Source organism: Zeus faber (genome assembly GCF_960531495.2).
Source record: "Zeus faber genome assembly, chromosome: 6".
NCBI classification, from domain to species: Eukaryota; Metazoa; Chordata; class Actinopteri; order Zeiformes; family Zeidae; genus Zeus; species Zeus faber.
Window position 1 is genome coordinate 20,824,540 of NC_137201.1, and position 22,625 is coordinate 20,847,164.

At 49.0% G+C, this 22,625-nt stretch overlaps 1 protein-coding gene across 1 annotated transcript in view; it reads left to right on the top strand.

Moving 5' to 3' along the window:
* reln (reelin) overlaps positions 1-17,012 on the top strand; it is a gene marked incomplete at its 5' end in the record, with an annotated part of 118,522 nt that extends 101,510 nt beyond the window's left edge. Inside the window, 23 exons of the mRNA XM_080001851.1 lie at positions 75-298; positions 656-806; positions 987-1,245; positions 2,017-2,266; positions 2,666-2,834; positions 2,996-3,136; positions 3,697-3,874; positions 4,097-4,290; positions 4,745-5,019; positions 5,394-5,548; positions 5,986-6,200; positions 6,376-6,553; positions 7,272-7,447; positions 7,522-7,628; positions 8,183-8,425; positions 8,528-8,703; positions 8,830-8,903; positions 8,986-9,147; positions 9,246-9,403; positions 9,523-9,742; positions 10,413-10,610; positions 11,151-11,249; positions 16,028-17,012. Coding sequence (XP_079857977.1) covers positions 75-298; positions 656-806; positions 987-1,245; positions 2,017-2,266; positions 2,666-2,834; positions 2,996-3,136; positions 3,697-3,874; positions 4,097-4,290; positions 4,745-5,019; positions 5,394-5,548; positions 5,986-6,200; positions 6,376-6,553; positions 7,272-7,447; positions 7,522-7,628; positions 8,183-8,425; positions 8,528-8,703; positions 8,830-8,903; positions 8,986-9,147; positions 9,246-9,403; positions 9,523-9,742; positions 10,413-10,610; positions 11,151-11,249; positions 16,028-16,124 — 4,099 coding nt within the window. The 3' untranslated portion in view covers positions 16,125-17,012. The remainder of the gene's footprint in view (positions 1-74; positions 299-655; positions 807-986; positions 1,246-2,016; positions 2,267-2,665; positions 2,835-2,995; positions 3,137-3,696; positions 3,875-4,096; positions 4,291-4,744; positions 5,020-5,393; positions 5,549-5,985; positions 6,201-6,375; positions 6,554-7,271; positions 7,448-7,521; positions 7,629-8,182; positions 8,426-8,527; positions 8,704-8,829; positions 8,904-8,985; positions 9,148-9,245; positions 9,404-9,522; positions 9,743-10,412; positions 10,611-11,150; positions 11,250-16,027) is intronic.
* Positions 17,013-22,625: the final 5,613 nt, after the last annotated feature.

Below are 22,625 nucleotides of genomic sequence, written 5' to 3' on the forward strand. Positions count from 1 at the left end.
ATTTCCATACCTCTATACCTCTTATTCTCTCTCTATCTCTCTCTCTCTCTCTCTCTCGCTCTCGCCACCCTCAGGTCGGTGCGGTTCCGCTGGTATCAGGGTTTCTACTCGGCAGGCTCGTCTCCTCCCACTTGGGCCCTGGACAACGTCTACATCGGTCCCCAGTGCCAGGACATGTGCAGGGGCCACGGGGCCTGCGTGGGCGGGTCGCACTGCGTGTGTGATCCGAGATTCTCTGGACCCGACTGCTCCGTGCCTGACACCCCCAATCCGGATTTCATGAAGGAGGACTTTGAAGGTACCACAACACGCAGATGCCCACACAAACCCTGTATGTATGTGTGCGCGTGTGTGTGTGTGTGTGTGTGTGTGTGTGTGTGTGTGTGTGTGTGTGTGTGTGTGTGTGTGTGTGTGTGTGTGTGTGTCTGGGTGTGTGTGTGTGTGTGTCTTTGTGTGTTGGTTAGCAGGTTGTGTCCATATGTGTGTTTAATATGTAAATGCCCTTCTGCATAACGTATTGATGTGTGTGTGTGTGTGTGCGTGTGCGTGTGCGTGTGCGTGTGCGTGCGTGCGTGCGTGCGTGTGTGTGTGTGTGTGTGTGTGTGTGTGTGTGTGTGTGTGTGCGCGCGCGTGCACGTGTGTACATGACCTGCAGGGGGCACTGTGAACGCTGAGAGGTTCAGGCTGCTCAGTGGAGGTAAACCGTCCAGGAAGTGCGGCATCATGTCCAGTGGAAACCACCTGTTCTTCAGCGAGGACGGTCTGCGCATGTTGGTCACCAACGACATGGACCTGTCCAATGCTAGGTACACACACACACACACACACACACACACACACACACGCACACACATACATTTTTATTTTAGATATTTTTTTATTTGAATAAAATATTTTAAACTCATTGCATGGTATTTGTAAAATACCGTAACGTCAGTCAGAACGCATGTTTACATAGATGACAAATTTTACACACTCCCCACCAGATTTGTGCAGTTCTTCCTGCGCCTGGGCTGTGGGAAGGTTGCCCCGGACCCCCGCTCGCAGCCGGTGCTGCTGCAGTTCTCCGTGGACGGCGGTCTGACGTGGGGGCTCCTGCAGGACTTCCTGTTCAGCAACAATAGCAACCAGGCTCGCCTGGTGGCCCTGGAGATCCCGCTGCGTGCCCGCACCCCCTCCACACGCTTCCGCTGGTGGCAGCCATCCAAAAACGGACATTTCTACAGCCCCTGGGTCATTGATCAGGTATCAAGCCTTGTTACAATGCATTACTTTATAACGTTTAACTTTTTGTAATAACTATAATAACCTATAAATAATCCGGTGGTTATTACGTTTTGCGGGGTTCCAACATTTCATGATGAATGTGTAATCATTCAACGCAATATATAACACACCAAAAGTCACACAAACACGCATGTGTAATAGTTTATTAAAAAACGTATTTCATATTGGGTTTAAGACATTTATTGTTGAGCAATTCTAAAATGTGGGTATTATAACATAATAAGGGGTAAATATATTACATTTTGGCTTGTCTACAGTCTGGAAATGGTTAATACGGTACTTGTCAGCAACTTTTGTGGGCGGAGCCGAATTGCTGAAAAAAAAAAAATCATAATCTATTGAAATTACCTTTACTTGAAAATAGTCTAATTTATAGAACTGTTGTGTGAAAACAATATCTTCTGTTTTATTTAACTGTATATGAGCACTATGGACAATATTTTTGGCCCTTATGTCCATTATGCTGATAGACAGTATAACAACACTCCATCCATCCATCCATCCCTCCATCCCTCCCTCCATCCATCCATCCATCCATCCCTTCATCTATCTATCCATTCATCCATCCATCCATTCCCCAATCCCTCCATCCATCCATCTATCATGCCTCCATCCATCCCTCCATCCATCTATCCATTACTCCATCCATCCAATTCTTATTGACTGCAATTCAATAAAACCAACGGCCAATCTCCTGAGGAGTCACTGTTTCTCGTCTTTTCTCTGCAGGTGGTGGTGGGCGGCAGCGCCAGCGGCTGGGGTCCACTGGAGGACGATTTCTCCTCCATCGACGGGCGCTCGTGGCTCCTCCACCCTGGGGGCACGCGCATGCCCGTGTGCGGCTCCGACGGTGCGGCCTTTGCCTTCATAGAAAAGTCCAACACGCGCTACGCCGTCACCACGGACATCAGCCTCGGCCAAGACGCCTTCATCCAGTTCGACTTCTCCGCCTCCTGCTCCGTCACCAACTCCTGCTACTGTGAGCAACAGTGGAAGTGTTATGCAGTAGTGGTGTGGGACAGATAATTGCACCTTTTTGTGCCTTTTTAAGTTCTCCCTCCTCAAATGGATTGAACCTTCATTTGAAACCCAGGTGTTTTTTTTGAGCTAAACCTTATTTTCCAGTCATTACCGGGGCAATCGTGGTGTCCAAATAACGTGATCGGGATTTCCCTGAAATTAGTTTTATATATATATATATATATATATATATATATATATAGCCATCAACCATTTAGCTATAAACTGTCATACTATGCACAAGTGAGCCGTTTTTCGTCCTGAAGCACAATTTGAAATAATTCATGTGAGCAGCCGAATGAAGTTTCATTGCATTGCTTACGCCTTCCTCTCTCCTCTTCCCATCCACCCCCTCCAGCCATAGAGCTGGAGTACTCTCTAGACCTGGGTCTGTCCTGGCAGCCCCTGGTCAGGGACTGTCTGCCCACCAGCCCAGACTGCTCCTCCTACACCCTGCAGAGGCTGCTGGTCTCAGACACCTACAACAAGTGGGGGCGCGTCACCCTGCCCATACCCTCCTACGCCAGGTCGGTGTTATGTAGTACTACTGCCGTACAGGATGCTTTGGGTATAGCTGAATAGTACACAGGTTAACACGGCAGGTGTGGCCTCCATGAGGAACCGGCCCCCTGTACACGCCATGCTGTGCAGTATTAGTTCATTGATCTTTTCATCGCATCTCCTTCAGGTCTCAGGCCACCAGGTTCCGCTGGTTCCAGCAGGCCCCTTTCGACAAGCAGCAGACCTGGGCTCTGGACAACCTGTACATCGGAGATGGCTGCCCAGACATGTGCGCCGGACATGGACGCTGCCAGCAGAGCTCCTGCGTGTAAGTACCGATGCTAGTTTTTCATAACTTCCAATGATCACAAACAGAGTCAAGATCTGCGGCCGAGGGCTGGAGGGAGGGAGCAGAGATCTGAAAGGAATGTGCATTAGTGTTTTAAAAAGTTTGAAACATATGATTTGATATTGAGATCCAGAGATTGCGAGGGGGATTGATGGCATTATGTTTCTTAATATTCAAATATTTGTTAAAAAATTCACATGACAAAACCATGACTATAATATAGTCATGGTTTTGTCATGTGAATTTTTTAGAATCACTGGAGAATCACTGCATTATAACATATGATGTTATAATGCAGTTATTGTCAACCTTATTCACACCAAGGACCCTCAACAGGGACCCCATTTGATAAGATAAAAAATATTTAAAAATAGATCGTAGAAATCCCTTAAAATGTCCTAATAAATACAGGGGGTCTCAGGTTCGATTCGGAGGGTCTCTGAGTGAAAAACGTCACCAGTCTGCATCGTCCTAAAATATCCCCGGTGTCTCTCGTCCTGATGGTGCCTGTTTTGCCCCTCCCCGTCCCGTGCCCCCAGGTGTGACCCGGAGTGGGGTGGTGAGTACTGTGACGAGCCGGTGGCCTCGCTGCCCCCCCAGCTGAAGGACAGCTTCAGCAGATCCCCCTCCCTCAGCCACTGGCACCTGGTGACGGGGGGGAAGCTCAGCACCGTGTGCGGGGCCGTGGCCTCGGGGGCCGCCCTGCACTTCAGCGGGGTAACCTCCTGCTTTTCCTTTGTTTGCTTGTTTGTTTCTTTCCTTCTCTCTTTGTGTTTGTGCGTGTTTGTTTGTTGTTCTTGTCTTTCTTTCTTTCATTCACTTCTCTTCCCGTCTCCCTTCTCCGTCCATTACGCACGTTAACACTGATGGTGTTCCATCTCTCCGGCATGAATGCTACTGAACTTCCACCTCTGCTTCCCTGTGTTTCCGGGCATCCAGAGCTGCAGTCGCCAGTTGGTCACCATGGACCTGAACCTGACCGACGCCGAGTTCGTCCAGTTCTACTTTATGTACGGCTGCATGATCCCGCCGAGCAACCGTAACCAGGGCGTCCTCCTGGAGTACAGCTTGAACGGGGGGATCAACTGGCATCTGCTGACGGAGATTTTCTACGACCTCTACACCAAACCAGGGTTGGTCCCCTTTAAGAATGTCAGATGCGGAGCTTGGAATGATATTTCAGGAGTTAAAAATGACCTGTGGGCTCTGTTTTTCTTCTCCTTGAGGAGCCGTGTTGAAGATCAAGGGAAAGATGTTTTTTCACACCACACTTCAGAGAATTGCATAATAATACGTTATGTAATATCATGAAAAAAATATTTGTTATATTCTATGTTATTCTATTTTATGTTATCAAAACATTAAGTGAAATTGCGTGGATTAACTAAGCATTGCGATTTTCAAATTACTTTGCAGGCCAGATTTAAAGATGTATTATGAACACGGAGAGGGTGACGTGAAATAATTTTGCCGGCTGCATGTGGCCCCTGCGCTACCAGTCCGAGACCCCATCCTAAACTGGATGTATGGCCCTTGGCAGTTCATATCAAATCCTGTGCTTTCGCTCCGTCTGTGCCTTCCGTTCAGGTTTGTGAACGTTCTGCTGCCCCCTGCTGCCCGGCAGGAGGGCGTGCGGATACGGTGGTGGCAGCCACAGCACGAGGGCGCTGACCACAGCGACTGGGCGCTGGACAATGTCCTGATCGCAGGCTCGGACCCGCGGGCACAGATCTCTGACACGTTTGGGGGGGTCGCGCTGCCCAACCACGAGAGGGCGCCGGCGGACGGGACGCCCACAGGGAGGACGGGCCAGGTCAACGAGGAGGAGAAGGAGCAGGAGGAGGAGGAGGAAAGCCCCATAGGTACAGAAACACAGCTCTTGGGGTCTAAAGAACATTAGGACAATACATCTCTAATAAGATACATTTTGCCATGTTCTTTTTTTAAATATATTTATTTATTTGTTTTTTGTAAAATTATATAATTATGTACTGTCCATACATATTTTATGGCATTGTATCATGTTTTTTTTAATAATTAAAGAGATATCAAAGAATGACAGAATTTTGTAGAGATGTTCAGTATAAGGGAAGTTTTTGGATTGATCACAGAAGTTTGTACTCAGAGTTCCGCCAGCTCCTCCTTAACTTCCTAGACCACACCAATTCATACCATTTGTCCTCCTGCCCTCACTTTCTCCACTGACTTTGTTGGTTTCTCCCCCCCCCCCCCCCAGTGAGCGATCACTGGCTCTTCTCGGAGGACTGCTCCATCCAGCGTTTCTGCAACTCTCCGGATGGGGTGATGGTGTGTGGGAGTGTGGACGGCAGGGAGGTCTACGCCGTCACACACGACATGATCCCCCACAAGGGCTGGGTCATGCAGTTCAAGGTGAGAGAGCTCAAAACTGAAAACACCAAATGCTATCTTTAAGATCCAAAAAAAAAATACATTTTGGATAAGAAAAAAAAATCTAAAAATCAAATCTATAACTTTATTAAAATCAATGTATTTTTTCCCCCCGCTTTTTTTTTTATCATACACAACATATTGACATGTGCAAGACTCAAATCAAATAATCAAATAATGTCTTGTGTACTCTCTTCATTTACTCCACCGCTGATTACACTGGCAATGGACGATCCACAATTGAGTATTGTATCCTGTGTATTATGTGCCTTAAGGCAGTGGTTCTCAATGTAGGGTGTGAGGGATTGACAAGGTTCCGGGGGGTCCTCATTGAGAATTCCTGTCTTGTGGTATAGCATTTACATTTTATAATATTGGACTTTTGAACATATTTATTAACACCAAACTCTTTCTTGTAGGTCGCAGTTGGCTGTAGTGCCCCGGATCGCCATGCAGACAGGCAGGTCCATGCCCAGTACTCTGTGGACTTTGGAGTGACGTGGAAATACTTGGTGCCCCAGTGCCTGCCTGCGGACCCCCGCTGCGGAGGGCAGGTGTCCCAGCCCTCCGTCTTCTTCCCTGCAGACAGATGGAAGAGAGCGGTCTACCCTCTGCCCGACACTCTGGCTGACACGTGAGGGCCTCCGCGTTTAGCTGCATTTCACGCCAGTGGCACTTTGTTGGATGTCCTCACAAAATCAAAAGACATTATTCACTGCAAAAGATTGATTAAGATTGATCAAATCAAACGAAATAGTCAGTCGGGATGTCCCTGTGACTTCCTTCCTCTATATTGCTTTGCATCATAGGGCGGTGCGGTTCCGGTTCTACCAGCAGCACTCAGATGTCCAGTGGGGGGTGGAGAACTTCTACATCGGCCCGGCTTGTGACGACCACTGCGGAGGACACGGAGACTGTTTGGACCAGCGCTGCCTCTGCGACCCTGGCTTCACTGGAAGCAACTGCTACGCCAGCACTGCTCTCAAAGTAAATCAGGACAGTTTTTGGGACGATATTCATTCATAGATATATACAGTAGATATACTCTGGACAATAAAGGGAATCCACAGTGACATCACAGGTGAACATTGTTCAAGTAGACACGTAGTACCATATAAAATATTGTTTGTTATTGGACATTTGTGTCATAGGCGTCAATATTCAACATCCATCATGACTATGTAGGTAAACGTGTTTACTGTATTTCAATCAGGAGAGACTAGATAGAAAAACAGACATTTATTGACATGATTAGGCAATGAAGCCATGAAGCTGCGGGGCTTGACCAAAAAATGAACATAAAAAACATAGAATGGAGGAGGGATCTCGGAAAGATCTTTCCCCCACATGGAGCCCTGACGCTGGTGGTGATGGAGACTACCCTGTTGCTGGCGTCCTGGAGAATCCGGCGAGGCTGCTACTGGGCGGAGGTGGGGTGGAAGTGGGGCACTTGAGCGTGGCATCTGAAATGACAGAGAGAGAGAGAGACAGAGAGACAGAGAGAGAGAGAGAAGAGAGCGAGCTGCTGTACAAATACTGGCAGGGAGCCGGAGATTTGCTCCCACGGGGTTGTGGTTGGCTGCATGCCGGAGCCGAGGAATGCCACCTGCTGACAATTATGTAGTCCTCCTGACTGAGCTTGCGATAAATCTCCATATATAATGTACATACATTTTGATTGCAACATGCTTTTTATTCATCGCAGGCGTCTCTGAAGGAGCGTTTTGACTGGGAGGGGACAGCGGGCCAGCAGTGGCAGGTCCTGGAGGGGGGTCGGCCCTGCACAGACTGTGGGGTCCTGGTGGAGGGGACGGCGCTGTACTTCGGAGGAGCCGACGCCCGGCAGGCGGTCACAGCCGACCTGGACCTCCGCGGAGCCAAGTCAGTACTCAGCTCCTGTGACTCCTTCGGGGTGTTTTTGGAGCAGTGGTTTGAACTGGGTCTCTTCCTGGCAGGTTTGTGGAGTACTGGGCCCGGATCGGGAGTGAAGACAACATGACCATGTGTCACCGCCCGACATGCCGCAAGGAGGGAGTCCTGCTGGATTACTCTACTGATGGAGGTGCTCTAAACACAACACGCGGGCTCTGCACAATGTACATTTCCCTGTAGTTTTCAAGGCTCTTTCGAGATTTAGTTCTATTTATTCGGATTTCACATTAATAGACATCGCTCTCAATGACCATTTGTATCAGTTTGCACATGTAGTTCCTGGACAGTTATACACAAAATTATTGAAATACAAGAACGCAAATCATAGCAAAACAGTGATAAAACTAACATTATAAATGTGATCATGTTAAGAATAACAATGTAAAAAAGTTAAAAAAAAATGATGGGAATGATGGGAAGCCTTATTTTCTGAGCTGAAGCTCAAATACCAGTTCAATTTAAGGTTGATTCCCATTGAAGGAAATATAAGGCTTAGGTAAAAAAAATACAGGACTTTTCCATCAGTGTTGATACAGCAATAATGAACAACATGTAATACACAGCATATGTTGGTGAAAGCATCAAGTACCTGAAGCTTGACACTCTTGCCGAGTGTTTTTCGCCTCGATTAGTTTTTCCTTCTCGTTGTTTTGATTCCCTTCCCGTTCCCTGGCCTCCTCTCAGGCGTGTCCTGGACCTTGCTGCATGAGATGGACTACCTGAAGTACATCTCTGTGAGGAGGGACTACATCGTCCTGCCGGAGGGAGCTCTGACCAACGCCACGCGGCTGCGCTGGTGGCAGCCCTTTACCGTGTCATCCGGCCTGGCCGCCCCCAGCCTGGAGAGGGCGCAGTGGGCCATCGACAACATCCTGGTGGGCGGGTCGGACATCAACCCCTCCACGCTGCTCGACACCTTTGATGACGGTGGGACTCAGGACTCACTGCAGTCTGTACGTCACATAATCAGATTCTCACCGAAGGATGCATTTGCTCAGTTTCTTTTTGTTTGTGTCTGCGTTTTCTCAGAGGGCGTGTCTCACGAGGAGAGCTGGAGCTTCTACCCCAACGCCGTGCGCACCGCCGGGTTCTGCGGGAATCCGTCCTTCCACCTGTACTGGCCCAACAAGAACCAGGACCACACGCACAACATCTTGGCCACACGAGAGCTCATCGTGCAGCCGGGATACATCCTGCAGTTCAAGGTGCATTACTGACTATAGTATAGTCACTCACTCATAGCTGTTGTAATACTCCATCACTGATGGTAGACTGGTAAAGGTGTCATCTTGTACTTGGTACTTGGTCTCATGCTTTTCTCTGGCCCGCAGATCGTGGTTGGCTGCGAGGCGGACACGTGTGAGGACCACCATTCCGTCCTGCTGCAGTACAGGAAGGATGCCAGGTAAAAACCATGACCTACACTTATCGCCAAGCTGTGTGTATTCCACACCTGGACCCACTCCTTCCTTACTCCTCCTTCCCAGGTCCGACTCGTGGCAGCTGGTGCAGTCGGAGTGCCTCCCCTCCTCGGTCAACAACGTGGGCTGCTCCCCCTTCCAGTTCCACGAGTCCACCATCTACAGCCCTGTCAACAGCTCCACGTGGACCAGGGTCACGGTCCAGCTGCCGGACCACGTCTCCTCGGGGTACACGGCCTTCTGTCCTTGATCGATCGTAGAAGCTCGCGAGTCCACGGCGGCTCAAATGACTGTGTTGCTCTGTAACCTGCTCTGTATCTTCCCAGAGCAACCCAGTTCCGCTGGATTCAGAAGGAGGGGACGGGGGAGCGTCACGGCTGGGGCGTGGACCACGTCTACATCGGAGAGGCCTGCCCCGGACTCTGCAGCGGCCACGGCTACTGCACCAGCAGTGTGGTCTGCATCTGTGATGAGGGACACCACGGTGGGCCGCCAGCGGCAATTTTGATATTTGGATGGATAGAAACAAAAACTTAATTATTATGTTGGTATATTATCAGGGGTGTATCAGTTGTCTGTACGGTTGTTTCCTTTCTGTCACAGGTGACGACTGCTCCCTGTCCAGCAGTGACCTGCCCAGCTCCATCAAGGACAACTTTGAGTCCGGGAGTGTTTCGCAGGAGAGCTGGCAGCTGATTCAGGGCGGGGGCGTGGGCAGCGGCTGTGGCCAGTTATCCCCCCACGCCCATGGAGACTCTCTCTACTTTAATGGCTGCAAGATGAGGCAGGCTGTGACCAAACCCCTGGACCTCACCAGAGCCAGGTACAGGTACAACCAGCACATCGTTGTCATAGACGTTACGCAACATCTGGGCTCCGGTCTCGGGAGCTCAATTCGATGTTGAAAATGTTTCCCGGCCTTTGCGACTTCTCGCCAGGTGTTGTGCCACGTTTTGCATGCCTGCTGAGAAATGCATCCACCTCGCAGGAGTGTGAGGGTGATCGCAGTCAAAGCCACGGGAGGGGAAAACCAAACATTTCAATCATTTTGCTCAAGAATGTATCTCTTTTAGATCCACATATAGATCCAGATCGTGTGTGCCTGGCTGTCTTCAGTGCCCCTGTCTGGTTTTGTGTGCAGTTTCAAAGCGCTGGTTGATCAGGCCAAACAGTGCCACGTCTCCTGCTGATTAAAGCCTTTGTGCTGCACTATATTTCTAATGAAGTTATGGACTTTGATGTATTGTGATGCACTTAATTGGAATTATTCTAGAACTTAGACGTTGTTTAAGATTTATAAGTAGACCTTTAATTCATATATAAGTACCACTCTCATAGATAATCAACATGGGTGATACTAGTTGTGTTTGCTTGTTATTGTTATTGGCTCTTCAATGAACAAAAGGTCATGAATGTCAATGATCAAAAATCTTCGGTTCATCATCATCTAGTCTTTCTCACCCAGCAACATCTCCTCTTCCTTCCCCCTGCAGTAAGATCATGTTCGTGCTGCAGATCGGCAGCGTCTCTCAGACGGACAGCTGCAACGTGGCTCTGGACCAGACCGACACCGTGGACCGAGCCGTGCTGCTGCAGTACAGTGTCAACAACGGCGTCAGCTGGCACGTCATCGCGCAGCACCAGCCCAAAGACTTCATCAAGGCCCAGAGAGTGTCCTACAACATCCCCCTGTGAGTGGCACCCAACATACTGAATAGTACAATTACAATGGGGGGCCACCGAGATCCCTATTTAACCCCTGACTTCAACTAAAATACTGATGGTGATGAGAGGATGTGGCCTGCATGTCACAATTAATGAGGTCTAATATTCTATACTAGATTCTAATATTCTAGGTTTTGCTAAAAAAAAATCATTTTCAGTTCATCTTTACAGCTCAATGTGATAAACCACAGCTGGATTCACATTAACGTGGGATTGTGAATTCATGAGCAGATATTGATATATTTGTCTATATTTGGCTATATCACTATCTTCTTCCATACTGCCCGCCCTAACTCACATAGTCTACATAAACACAGACATTTTACACCTGAATTTCAGAAATTAATAAAGTTTTAAATTGTCTTATTTTATATCATACAACTGCAATATTGTTGATGTCAGTTTTCAAGTTGTAGCTAAAACGAAAGTAAGTAAGCTTGGTATTTAGGGTGATTGAGGACGGTTACAGAAGCGGACTCTGATGCTGTGTCTCGTGGTCTCTCCAGAGAGGCGAGGGTTAAAGGGGTGATGCTGCGTTGGTGGCAGCCGCGGCAGGACGGAGTGGGACACGACCAGTGGGCACTGGACCACGTGGAAGTAGTTCTGTGAGTACCCAATACCCAGCCGGCCCCTGGCCCCCCGGCTACGCCCCCCCCCCCCCCAACCCCACACGGGATGGCCCGGTCAGAGACCCAATCCGCCCCCTGCGTCATCCTCAGCCTCGGCCCTAGAAACGGTCCTACTCTCCTACACACACACACACACACACACACACACACACACACACAAACACACACACACACACATGCACGCACGGGCGCGTACGTCCCCTGCTTACTGACAGTAAGCTTTCTGTGGTGGACGGTTAGTTTTTTAGTTTTGCAGCAGTTATTCTTACACCGTTGGGTTCAGCAAAACACAACAGGGAGCTTTGCTGCAAAGGGTTGTATGTTTGGATGGCTGCTTTACCTACAGCGTCTGTCTCCAAATAGTCACATTATTGGTGCTCTTGTAAAAGCATTGTATCTCCAAAGCAACGCGAATTTGCACAAAAACGTATGAAATCCATTTCAATGCGTTTTATTCGGTGTCATTTGCAGAGGTGGGTGATTCCAGGTTCAGAAATGAAGTACTGTCGCGTTTTTGCCCCAGCCAATGCACTGATCCGGCTGACTTCACTCATCTGATGGACCTCTGGGTCGAGTTCATGAGTAAATCCACATGTTGGACTGGAAATCCTGGAGTGGAATTTTAACTTTCTCAACCTGGATTTTCCACCGCTGGTCATTTTATTTTGAGACCCTGGCACCAGCGCCATCCAATATTTCCCGCAAGTACGCGACAAATTAAATTCACAAAACCAGCGACTTGGAGTTACAGTGTTTCTGCAGGTCGCCGTAGTTACCATGCACAAGGTCCAGGCAGCGTTTTTGGATGCATTCTGCATGTCGCCGTGGGTATCAGAGCGTTCCATCACCTGGTGCTGATTGTTCATTCAGGCTTGTACCCAATGCATTCCAAATGCTTCATTTAACAGCCATGTAACACGCACTCCCAAACAACACGGCCCATTGAGGGGAGTTGTTCACATACACACACACACACACACACACACACACACACACACACGCACACGCACGCACACGCACTCAGAGCCTCCCCGACTCCCGCTCTCTCTCACTTGCATGGTTTTCAACAGTGTCTGCTGAAACAGTGACTGAGGTTCCTCACACGCTGCTCTTTTGTTTTATGTCTTTCTCTCTGTTCACCGCTCCTCCTCCTCCTCTCCTCCACTCACCCCTCCTCCGCCCACTCCTTGCTTCCTGCTTCCGTCTCACCCTTTTCTTTCTCATCACATGCTTCTCCCCTCCTCCCCCACACCCCGGCTTCTCGGTGCCGCTAACCTGTTCGGCCCACGCCATCACGCCGACCACCCCAAAATGTGCCGCCTCGTGTCCTACCACTGAACCCCTTCAACCTCACCCTCCTCTCCTTCCTACCTTCCTTCCCTCCCTCCTTCCTTCCTTCCTTCCTTCCTTCCTTCCTTCCCTGCCTCTTCCAAAAATCCCCTACTGACCTCCTTCTCTTCTTCCTCTTCTTCTCTGACGTTCAACGGATGGACCGCTGCTGTATCCCTCTCTCTCTCTCTCTGTTTTTCACCTCTGTCCTCTCTACCCACATTTCTGTTTCACCTTTCACCGTCTCTCCATCACTCGGTTTGTACTTCTTCTCCTCTTTCGCTCCCTGATTCTCTCTCTCTCTCTCTCTCTCTCTCTCTCTACCCCTTTATTCATCGTCTTTCTGACCATCTTTCTGCTCTCTCTCTCTCGCTTTTCCTCTCTCTCTCTCTCTCTCCTCTTCACCCCTTAATTCATTGTCTTTCTGACCATCTTTCTGCTCCTCTCTCTCTGTCTCTCTCTCTCTCTCTCTCTCTCTCTCTCTCTCCCCCGCCCTGGGTCCCTGCCTCCCCAGGCCGGGGTACCTGCCCCCCCCGACCTTTCTTCGAGACCGCTGCCCCCTCCTCCTGCCCCCCCCCTCTCGCGCTCTAACTTCTGCTTTCTTCTGTATTCTGCTCCCTCTGGCCTGGCTGTAGTGTCAGGTAAGTTCTCCGCCTCTTCCCGAATGCAGCCCCCACCGCCCTACCCCCCCCCCCCCCTCTTTTCCCGAAAAAAACCCTCTTCTGACATCACCGCACTAAAAAAACACCTCCCAAAAATACCCCCACCCCGACCCACCCCCGACCTCCATGTCCATCCGCACACCTCATCGCCACACTCTGACTTTCAACGCTGTTCGAACTGAAGCAAAGCACCACACCAACACACACAAACGCTGAGCGAGGGGAAAGGAAATGAGTTGCTTTGGTCATTGTGGCTATTTTTCGACGGTGCCGTGTTTGTGTCTCCATGTGTGATGTAACCCATCACTTTATCTGTTTGTTTTTTTTCGTTGTGATCCCGCAAACTACACCTTCAGCGCTCCGTGCTGGCGTGCCGGAACGAGCTGTAGTTCGGGCGTGCCCATGTCATTCGGGGGTTCCGCTTTTGAAAACACTGGGTGCCCCGTGGATCCAGCGTTGAAGTTATTCAAGCTGAAGTAGTATTATTATTTTTTTTTACCATCAATCACTAACACCGGTTTTAGTTGCAATGCATCGCATCTGGGAGCATTGATTTCCACTGCCAACGTGAAGGACAAGCAACCATCCCAGAAACCCTCTCCGCCCAGTTCCTTGCATGGCATTGCGTGGAACGACTGTTGTGCCGGCTCTCCATCCTCCTCCACTCAGGGGCGTCCGTCACGGGACGACGTCTTGACCCTGAGCCAGGAGCCACCGCTCCATGCTGATGCCGCATTCACAGGCTGGCGGTTTGCAAAAGATGGCAAAACCAGTTATCCGTTGACTTTCCAGTGAGGCGGCAACCGAACGCTCCGCCGCCCTAACCCTTCAGTCAAACCGTCACCGTTATGCCGCAGCAGAGAGACACACCACATGTCTTTAGGGAATAAACACGGGCCTCGAGAAGGGACTCGTTACGAATCGAATCGTGTCCTGTGCTCTACAATAAAAACCGAAAAGAGCTCGGCCGGAGACTCTGCCAAAGGCAATAATGTGTCCAGAAGGTTAATGCCAAAAATGAAAGGGTAGGCTTTTTCAACCCTTATTTAAATGTTCAAATTCAAATTATTTACAAATGTTCATAGCATAACCTGCCTGAGCAATTTACTACTGAGGAACTTACCGCTGTGCTGCAGGTTCTCATAGTGCTTCCATGCAGTCCAGTGGGGTTATTATCTAAGCCTCAATAAAACATTTCTTTCCGAAAACTGGAAATTCATTAACCCCAAAATCGCAAACCGTGCAATTTATCAGGGTTTTCAGGGTTTTGGTCACTTCTGCAGTCTTTTGCACTTCTGCAAATCAGGTCTTTCGGATACATTGGTGCTAACATAAGAGACTAGAAACAGGAACTGGCATCATATCCTACCTGCAACCCGCTGTTGTCAACGCTACACTTTGGATGCGGCGAGTGGAAAAGGTTGTTTTAAATACAATGTTCTGTCACTGTTATTCAAAACATTCAAAAGATACACCACATAAATAGATTTAAAGTGTTTTTTAAGGCTTAAATGTTTGCCCCATTGGACTGCATTTGAGCATAAAGTGGTACAGCAGGTTTTTCAAAAGTAAAGCGTTCACAGAGGTTGTGCTATGAACAGTCATAAATGATAGGGACCAACATTTTGGCACGGGTTTAAAAATGCCCAACCTATCCTTCTATGTCTCCGGTAAGTACAGTTTTTGATGCTTACCGTCCTTCCCTGTAGCTCGCCACTTCAGTCATCCCCCGTTCCGCATCAACGCACCGTGGAACTATTGTCAAAATGGGAACACAGCATGACAGTGACCGCCATAAGAACCACGTGCACTCACCAACACGCTTACTCGCTCGCGCGCACTCACACACACACACACACACACACACACACACACACACACACAAGCATCCCGACTGCGACAGTCCCAATCCCCTCCATCTGCCGTCACACATCCAAGTTCACACTTCCACCCGCGACCGCCACAGCCCCTGCCCCCACCCGCGACCACCGCAGCCCTCACCCTCCACCCCTGCCCAGCTTTGCAGAGGCCCTGCCTGCCCTGGCTGCACTCCTGGCTCACTGGCACCGCCCTGCTGGATGGAAGAGGCAATGAACAGGCTAAGCAAGAGCGGTCTTTGCAGCTTCTCTTTGTGTCTCTCAGTCCAATGCCATGCTCTCTCTCTGTCTCTGTCTCTCTCTCTCTCTCTCTCTCTCTCTTCCTCTCTCTCTTCCCGAAACCTGTTAGTAACTTTATTTAGTTAAAGATTTTCCCGGTGACGGCTGTTATTCCCACTCTGACCTCAAACACAGAGTTATACCCCCCCGCCCCCTCCACCCCGGTGCCTCAGTGTTTGTGATGGTGCGTTTTGTGCACTCTGTGTCCCGTGTCTTGTCCTGTGGAAATCGGTATTTGGTTTTGCCATTGGAGACGTGTAGCTCCCCACAACCATGTTCACCTTTTAGCTCCTCATACTGTTTTGTCGCTCAAAGTCCTCGTCCGTAGACTAGCACCGTGACGCCACTCCTACCAACTCATTCTCTGAGCCAAAGAGGCCGCCCGTCCGTTGGGCGTTTGAGGCTACGGCTGAAACCCGATTTTACGTTTGCAAGCATGGAGTTTTAACCGCGAGCCGACACTGACAGCCGCCTCCCGAGTGTGCGCTTGCATGGACGGGTGCATGGGAATGCTTCTTCTTCCTCCCTGACCGCCTTGTCTGTTGTGAGCTAACGGTCCCACTCTTCTCCCTCCCCTCCCGTGTCGCTCTCTCTGCGTCCCTCACAGCACTCGTAAGCAAAACTACATGATGAACTTTGCCAGACAGACGGGCCTGCGCCACTACTACAGCCGCAAGCGACGGGCCGTGCGGCAGCGAGCCTGAGCCGCTTGAGACGGCGCTCGCCCTCTGACCTCCGACCCGCCGACCCCCGCATCCACCTGCCGCCGCCTCCCTTTCTCCCGACAACACGCCGCCCCGTTGAGTTCCGACCGGTTGAGTTCGCCAGTGGAGTCAGCCTTGGACCGTCCCAGACCTCCCCCTTCCCCTCGCAGACCCTTCCCAAAACCTCCGACAGACACATTGGCCACCCGATCCGTTTTACGCTGCAGCCAATCACGGCCTTCCCAAACACGCGCGTCGGCGGGAAGGAGACTCGGAATGAAGGAGTGACGATGCGGCCATTTTGGTTCTGTTTTTCTTGTTTTGTTTTGTTGCGTTGTTCTTTTTTCATGGACCCTTGGGGTTAATAGTTGTTTTTTAATTGTTGCTCTGGTTATTCTGATTCCTGTTCCCAGTTGCGATTCACCCCCGCCCCCCACCTCCTCCTCCTCCTCCTCAGGCTCTTGCCCCCCTCTCCCCCCACCCATGCTCCTATTCCTGCCACACTGTGAAGTTGAAGAGACAAGTCTCCCTGCTGAGCTGAACAGCCCGATTGGAAAGCTGCCTCCCAGTTCCACTGAGCCGCCAAGGGGGACCGACCCACTGCCAACCACCAGTACGCCAGGAGGAAGACCACCACGACGACGACGACGACGACGAATAAGAAGGAGAGGAGGAGGAATAACGGTGAGGACGAAGACGCTTTAAAAAAGAAGAAGAAAAAAAGACAAAAAAAAAAAAAAAAACCAAGACAAAAAAAAACCCCAAAAAAAAACCAACAGAAAAAGAGTACTGTGTTCTTGCTGTGTTCTTCTGTGTCTGTGGGTTCATTTCGTGATGAGTTGACTGTGGTGTTTCTGTTCCATTCGTTCGTTCGTTTTCTACAAATTAGTATGCTTTTATCGGGGGGGGGGGGGGGGGGGGGGTGGGCTCTATTCTCTTTTCCTTGTTAATGCGGAACAGGCTGGGATGAACACCCCCCCGACCCAGCCCCCACTCATCCCGCCTTTTACTCCGAGATGGAAACAAGGAACGAACGATTTGTACCGGGGGGGGGGGGGGGGGGGGTCAGAGAAAAAAAAAGTACGCAAAAAAAAATGAAAGACTGAACTTTTTTTTTTTTATTATTTTTTATATATGTTGGTTCCCGAAAAATACAGATATTTATGGTAAATGGTTCTCCACGTAACCTATTTAAGATGCACTGTGCGTGAAACCTGTATGTTATTTTCCAGTGTTAAGTTATTAGGCAGTCGAGTCAGACTGTTAGACTGCATCATCTCCCCTCTTCCCTTTCTCTCTTCCAACTCCCTCCTCCCCCTCTCTCTCTCTCTCGTGCTGTTTCCCCTCCCCCCCCGAACCACACCCCTCTCTCCCTCTCTCTCTCTGCTGATTTCTGATACCTGGAGGTGAGGCTCTATCAGTGTTGTTTTTTGAAGTCTGTGTAATTATGGATCCTCTCCCCTCAGTGTAACTCAAGTATAGCAATCTCCTGTATATATATGTATATCCACTATGGGGAGACCCAGCAGCCTTATTAAAGGGAAATAAAGAACTGTCCAAACCTCATACTATACACACTGCACAGGCTGCTCTCTTTTGGTGTGACTGCTCTGGTGTGTGTTTGCAAAAGGAGACGGGAAGGGAATTTGGACATTTTCTTAAAAAGGTACAAGCAATTTCACGTGGCTATCCCTAAGCCTGTCTGTGTTGGGTGGGTTACACTACAAATCCCAGAATTCTGCGTTTTTCCGCCCCCCAAAATCCGGGTTTGCCCTTGCCTTCGCCCTAAGACGGCGACTCTCTCTCCTCCAAAGGTTGTCTGCTTCTGATCATTTTTTGTGAATGTACATGCATATCGACAGTTTACTGACCCCTCGCTGTGATCCTTTATCAAATTCCCCATGGCATACCCCATGGCAAATTTTTCGCATTCTGATCTTTTCATTTTTTGGGAAAGGCGTAAACAATTCTATAGGGCACATTGAATATTGCGAATACATTGAATGGCTGTTTCTAATGAATTGCCAGCTAAATACATATGGAATAAATATCAAATATGGAATACATTTTTTTAAATAATCTTACGGATTACCACTTAAATTTGTTTTGTCAAATGATTTATTCAGTCATCATAAAATAGTTTCTAAAATATTCATAGTTGCACCATGCGTTAAAAATAAATCACTGGTTGATAAAAACATCCTTTCACACACATACAGACTCCCGCCTCAGCTTTGTCGGACTGGGCCACGTCATGGGGTTGGATATATAATTATAAAAACAGATTACTGAATTACTAAACTCAGCATTACTCGATGACGAGCCTGCAGAGATGTCTAAGCACTGTGGGTGATGGATTTGCCACCTAAAAACATTCCGACGCCGTTGTTGAGCAGACCATAACTACACCGAAACAGACACAACCAATAAAGCCAGAGTGAGGGTCAGGGATGCGGCTGCGAGGGCGGTGCAGGAGTTACAGTAGTGCCGGGGGCAGCAGGTGTAGCGCATGGCAAACGCGGTCCCTCGGAGGCTGAGGCTGCCCACGCGGCCGCAGTCCCTCTCCGCCATGCAGCCCCGGGCCGACAGAACGCTCTGGTTTCCATAGCGACCGTCTGCCTCGAAGCACAGCTCACCGGGGGGGCACTCGGCGACGATGAGCTGCACGCCGTTCTCCCTCTCCCTCTCCAGGACGGGGGAGTAGTAGCAGCGCAGGTTGGAGCCGCGCACGGAGGCATGGGACAGGGCCAGGGCCGGGACCAGGACCAGGACCAGGACCAGGACTGGGACTGGGGCGGCAGCGTCCAGAGACTGGGATCTGTGGTTTGTTTGAGAGAGAGCGCAATGCAATATTTGGGCCTTGAAGCTGATCTGGATTTGCTCCGCAGCCTGTCTGTCCGTCAGGCCTGGTCTGTGTTCATCTGCAATTCCCACGTGATCGCCTGAAAACTAGGTTTGTATGTGTTGATGACTATGACAGTCGTGCAACTGGACAGGATACCGCGTACTGATCTGGAAGCTGGTTGTTTTATTACCTTTGACTTCCTATTTTTATAGGAGCTGCAGTAGAACTCACATTCTATCATGTATGTAGTAGAGAAGTTTTAGAATGGCGAGTATGCATCAAGTAGTACACAAAAACAACCGCGATGACATACATTTGGTGAAGCATGCAAACACTGGACACTGCGGCCGCCATCCCACTTCGCCCCCGTCCGTGGCGCTGAAAGAGCCGATTTCACTCACGGGTCGATGCAGACAAGCAAATTCACATGGTTGACTCGAAATCCTGGAGGGGACTTCCGCGTTCTGAACCCGGAGTTTTCCCCCTCTGCCAGAGGGAGGGTCAGCCAAGGGCCCTTTGAATCGCCGATGTGCAAAGCGCTGAAAGTGCCGTCGTTCTTTTTACCCACGTGCTTAAAGTAACTGAACTCAAGTGTGCGTGTGTGATTGTAGATGTTGCAACAGCGTCTGCCACCAAACACAACCCTCTCATTGGAGCGTGGTGAGGCCAATTTCAACACCGTTAGAAGGGGAAAAAAAAAGTATATTTAACATGCAGGAACGGAGTTATCTTTAAAATCAAAAAAACATGTCCCTGCAACGTCAATAACCGGCTCGGAAAAACACATTTCCGTCCCCGATGAGGTAGGAGCGCAGTACGACAAAGTGTTTCCTCGTGTAAGTTTGTGGGTTTCCCTGCAGGCGTGGCGGGGTTTGGGCGGCGTCACAGTGCAGCTGCTCGGTTTGAGATGTACACAGTGAAAGAAAAGGTGAAGCCATCTCACCTGCACATCCTAGGGCTCCACCTCACACAACATTACACCTCCTGACTCAGTCCGATCGGACTGCAGCTTAACTCCGTCTCACCCTGAAGGCCACGCCCTCCCCGCACACCTGATGGCAGCTTCTTGACGAGGCAACACAGATTCAGCGTGGTTTACATATATAGTGTTTTATTTGCACCACATTCATCAGCTACCAAACCAGGAATGTTTAATGCATTTTTAACGTTCTGTACACACCAGGAGAGAAGCTGCTAAGCAACTTTCTTTCTAAACTCTGGAGCGAAACAAACACGGACCCTGACACTTTTTTCCCCCCCAATATTCTTAATTTCCCCCAATAAAAAGCGTAATCACCACTTTTCATGACATGGTCGTTTAAATCACTTTGAGGAGGTTCGGTCGAACGCCTCCGTCTCCTCGTTATTTGGGGAAGAAAACAAACAAACAGACAAACAAACAAACTATGATGCTGCTGCGGTGACGGGCAGAGTGGACGTGTAGTTCGCGCACGAATCCCACGCCTCGTCCCCGTTCGCGGCCGACGTCGAGTTCCCGGAGTGGGCGCGGCCCGCCTTGCCCTCGGCCACGCCCAGCAGCCTCTTCAGGCCGGCGTCGGGCGACGGCCGGGCGTTGCAGCGGTCCCGGCAGCAGCAGGCGTGGCTCACGTTGAACTTCACCCCCTTGTACCAGACGAGGCTGTGGGAGCCGCAGAGCTGGGCGCCCGCGCAGCCCTGGGCCGACAGGACGTGCACGGTGCCGTAGAGGCCTCGCGAGCTGGAGCAGCGCTGCTGGGCCGGGCACTCGGTGGTGGCGTTCGCGAGGCAGGGCCGCCCCTTCTCCTGCATGCCGCAGACGTTGCACAGCAGGGCGTCCAGGGGGCGGCCGGCCAGCACCAAGGCCGCCGCCACCAGGGCGGAGGTCAGGAACCAGCCTGGACCCCTGCGGCTGGTGTGAACGCACAGGGGTTGGTTACATGGGGGGAAATTCTGCAGCGGCACCGAATAATAATCAAATAATCATCATTTCCATTCATTAGTTTGAATAAATGTGTATTTTTGTATTGTGTTGTAGAGTCTGAGCGTCACCTCTTCTGTCTTTGTGATTCCATGACCTTGGTTTGAGGATCGAAGCCAGAGCCTCCGTCAGGTGAAGGGAGAGCATGATTACTGAGTGTGAACAGGTGCAGGTGCAGGTGAGAGGGAAACACAGTGGAGACAAAACAATAATAATAATAAAAGATTAGATAAGATAACGATACTTTATTAATCCAATATATATATATATATATATATATATATATATATATATAATTGTATTTTATTTTTTTATGGGCGTTCTGGGCAACAGTTGAGCAAACAAGTGTGGTTTAAAAATCCTTTGTAATAATAATAATAATAATAATAATAATAATAATTAATAATAAAGGATCTTTGGAATGAATATTTGTCCTAATAATTAATCAGCTTGATTAGCGTATATATTTACAAATGGAGGACACCACTACAGCAGTATTTTAACTGAAACTATTTCATGAGAGTTGTTTTATTGTGCGTCATATTCGTGTAGCGTGTAGAATGTGAAGTTGTAGCGCCCTCTGGCGTCCGCTTCATCCACTGCAGGACGCGGACAGCACGGTCCGTACCGGCGAGTGGACGGGGGACAGGGACCGTCTCCTCCCCGGGACAGGGACCGTCTCCCCTCGCTCCCGGGGACAGGGACCGTCTCCTCCCCGGGACAGGGACCGTCTCCCCTCGCTCCCGGGGACAGGGACCGTCTCCTCCCCGGGACAGGGACCGTCTCCCCTCGCTCCCGGGGACAGGGACCGTCTCCTCCCCGGGACAGGGACCGTCTCCCCTCGCTCCCGGGGACAGGGACCGTCTCCTTCCTCGTTAACACTGTGAGTACACGAGCTGCTGTTCGGAATAAAAATAACTTTTTAAATGTATTTATTTTTGTTGGTGCTTTGCAAATTCGTAGTATTTCCTTACAATCAAGACGTCAACTTGTTTATCGAAATGAGTTTTTCCAAATTATTATTATTATTATTGTTGTTGTTGTTGTTGTTATTATTATGATTATGATACTAATGATGATGATGATGATAATAATAATTATAATATTACCAATAATAATAACAATAATAATAATAATGATACCAATAATAATAATAATAATAATAATAATAATGATACCAAAAATAATAATAATGATGATACCAATAATAATAATAATCATAATAATAATAATAATAATGATGATACCAATAATAATAATAATAATAATGATGATACCAATAATAATAATGATGATACCAATAATAATAATAATGATACCAATAATAATAATAATAATAATAATAATAATAATAATAATGATGATACCAATAATAATAATGATGATACCAATAATAATAAAAATAATAATAATAATAATAATGATAATAATAATAATGATAATAATAAAAACAATGATGACGCACTGGCAGCACTTTATCCTGGTTTTGACAGGACTCCTCATTAAATACATTTTATTTTAATTTTTTTATTCGATCTCCTGACCGATCCTCCGAGTTTGAGAGCTGCCGCGAAGAGAAGTAGTCCACGCCAGCGTCGCGAACCGCGATCGCAACAAGAAGAACATCGACTCTGTCCTGAATTGGGCCCCGTTTGACCGCCCTGTTATAAGTGACAAACGGCACATTAACGTGGACACG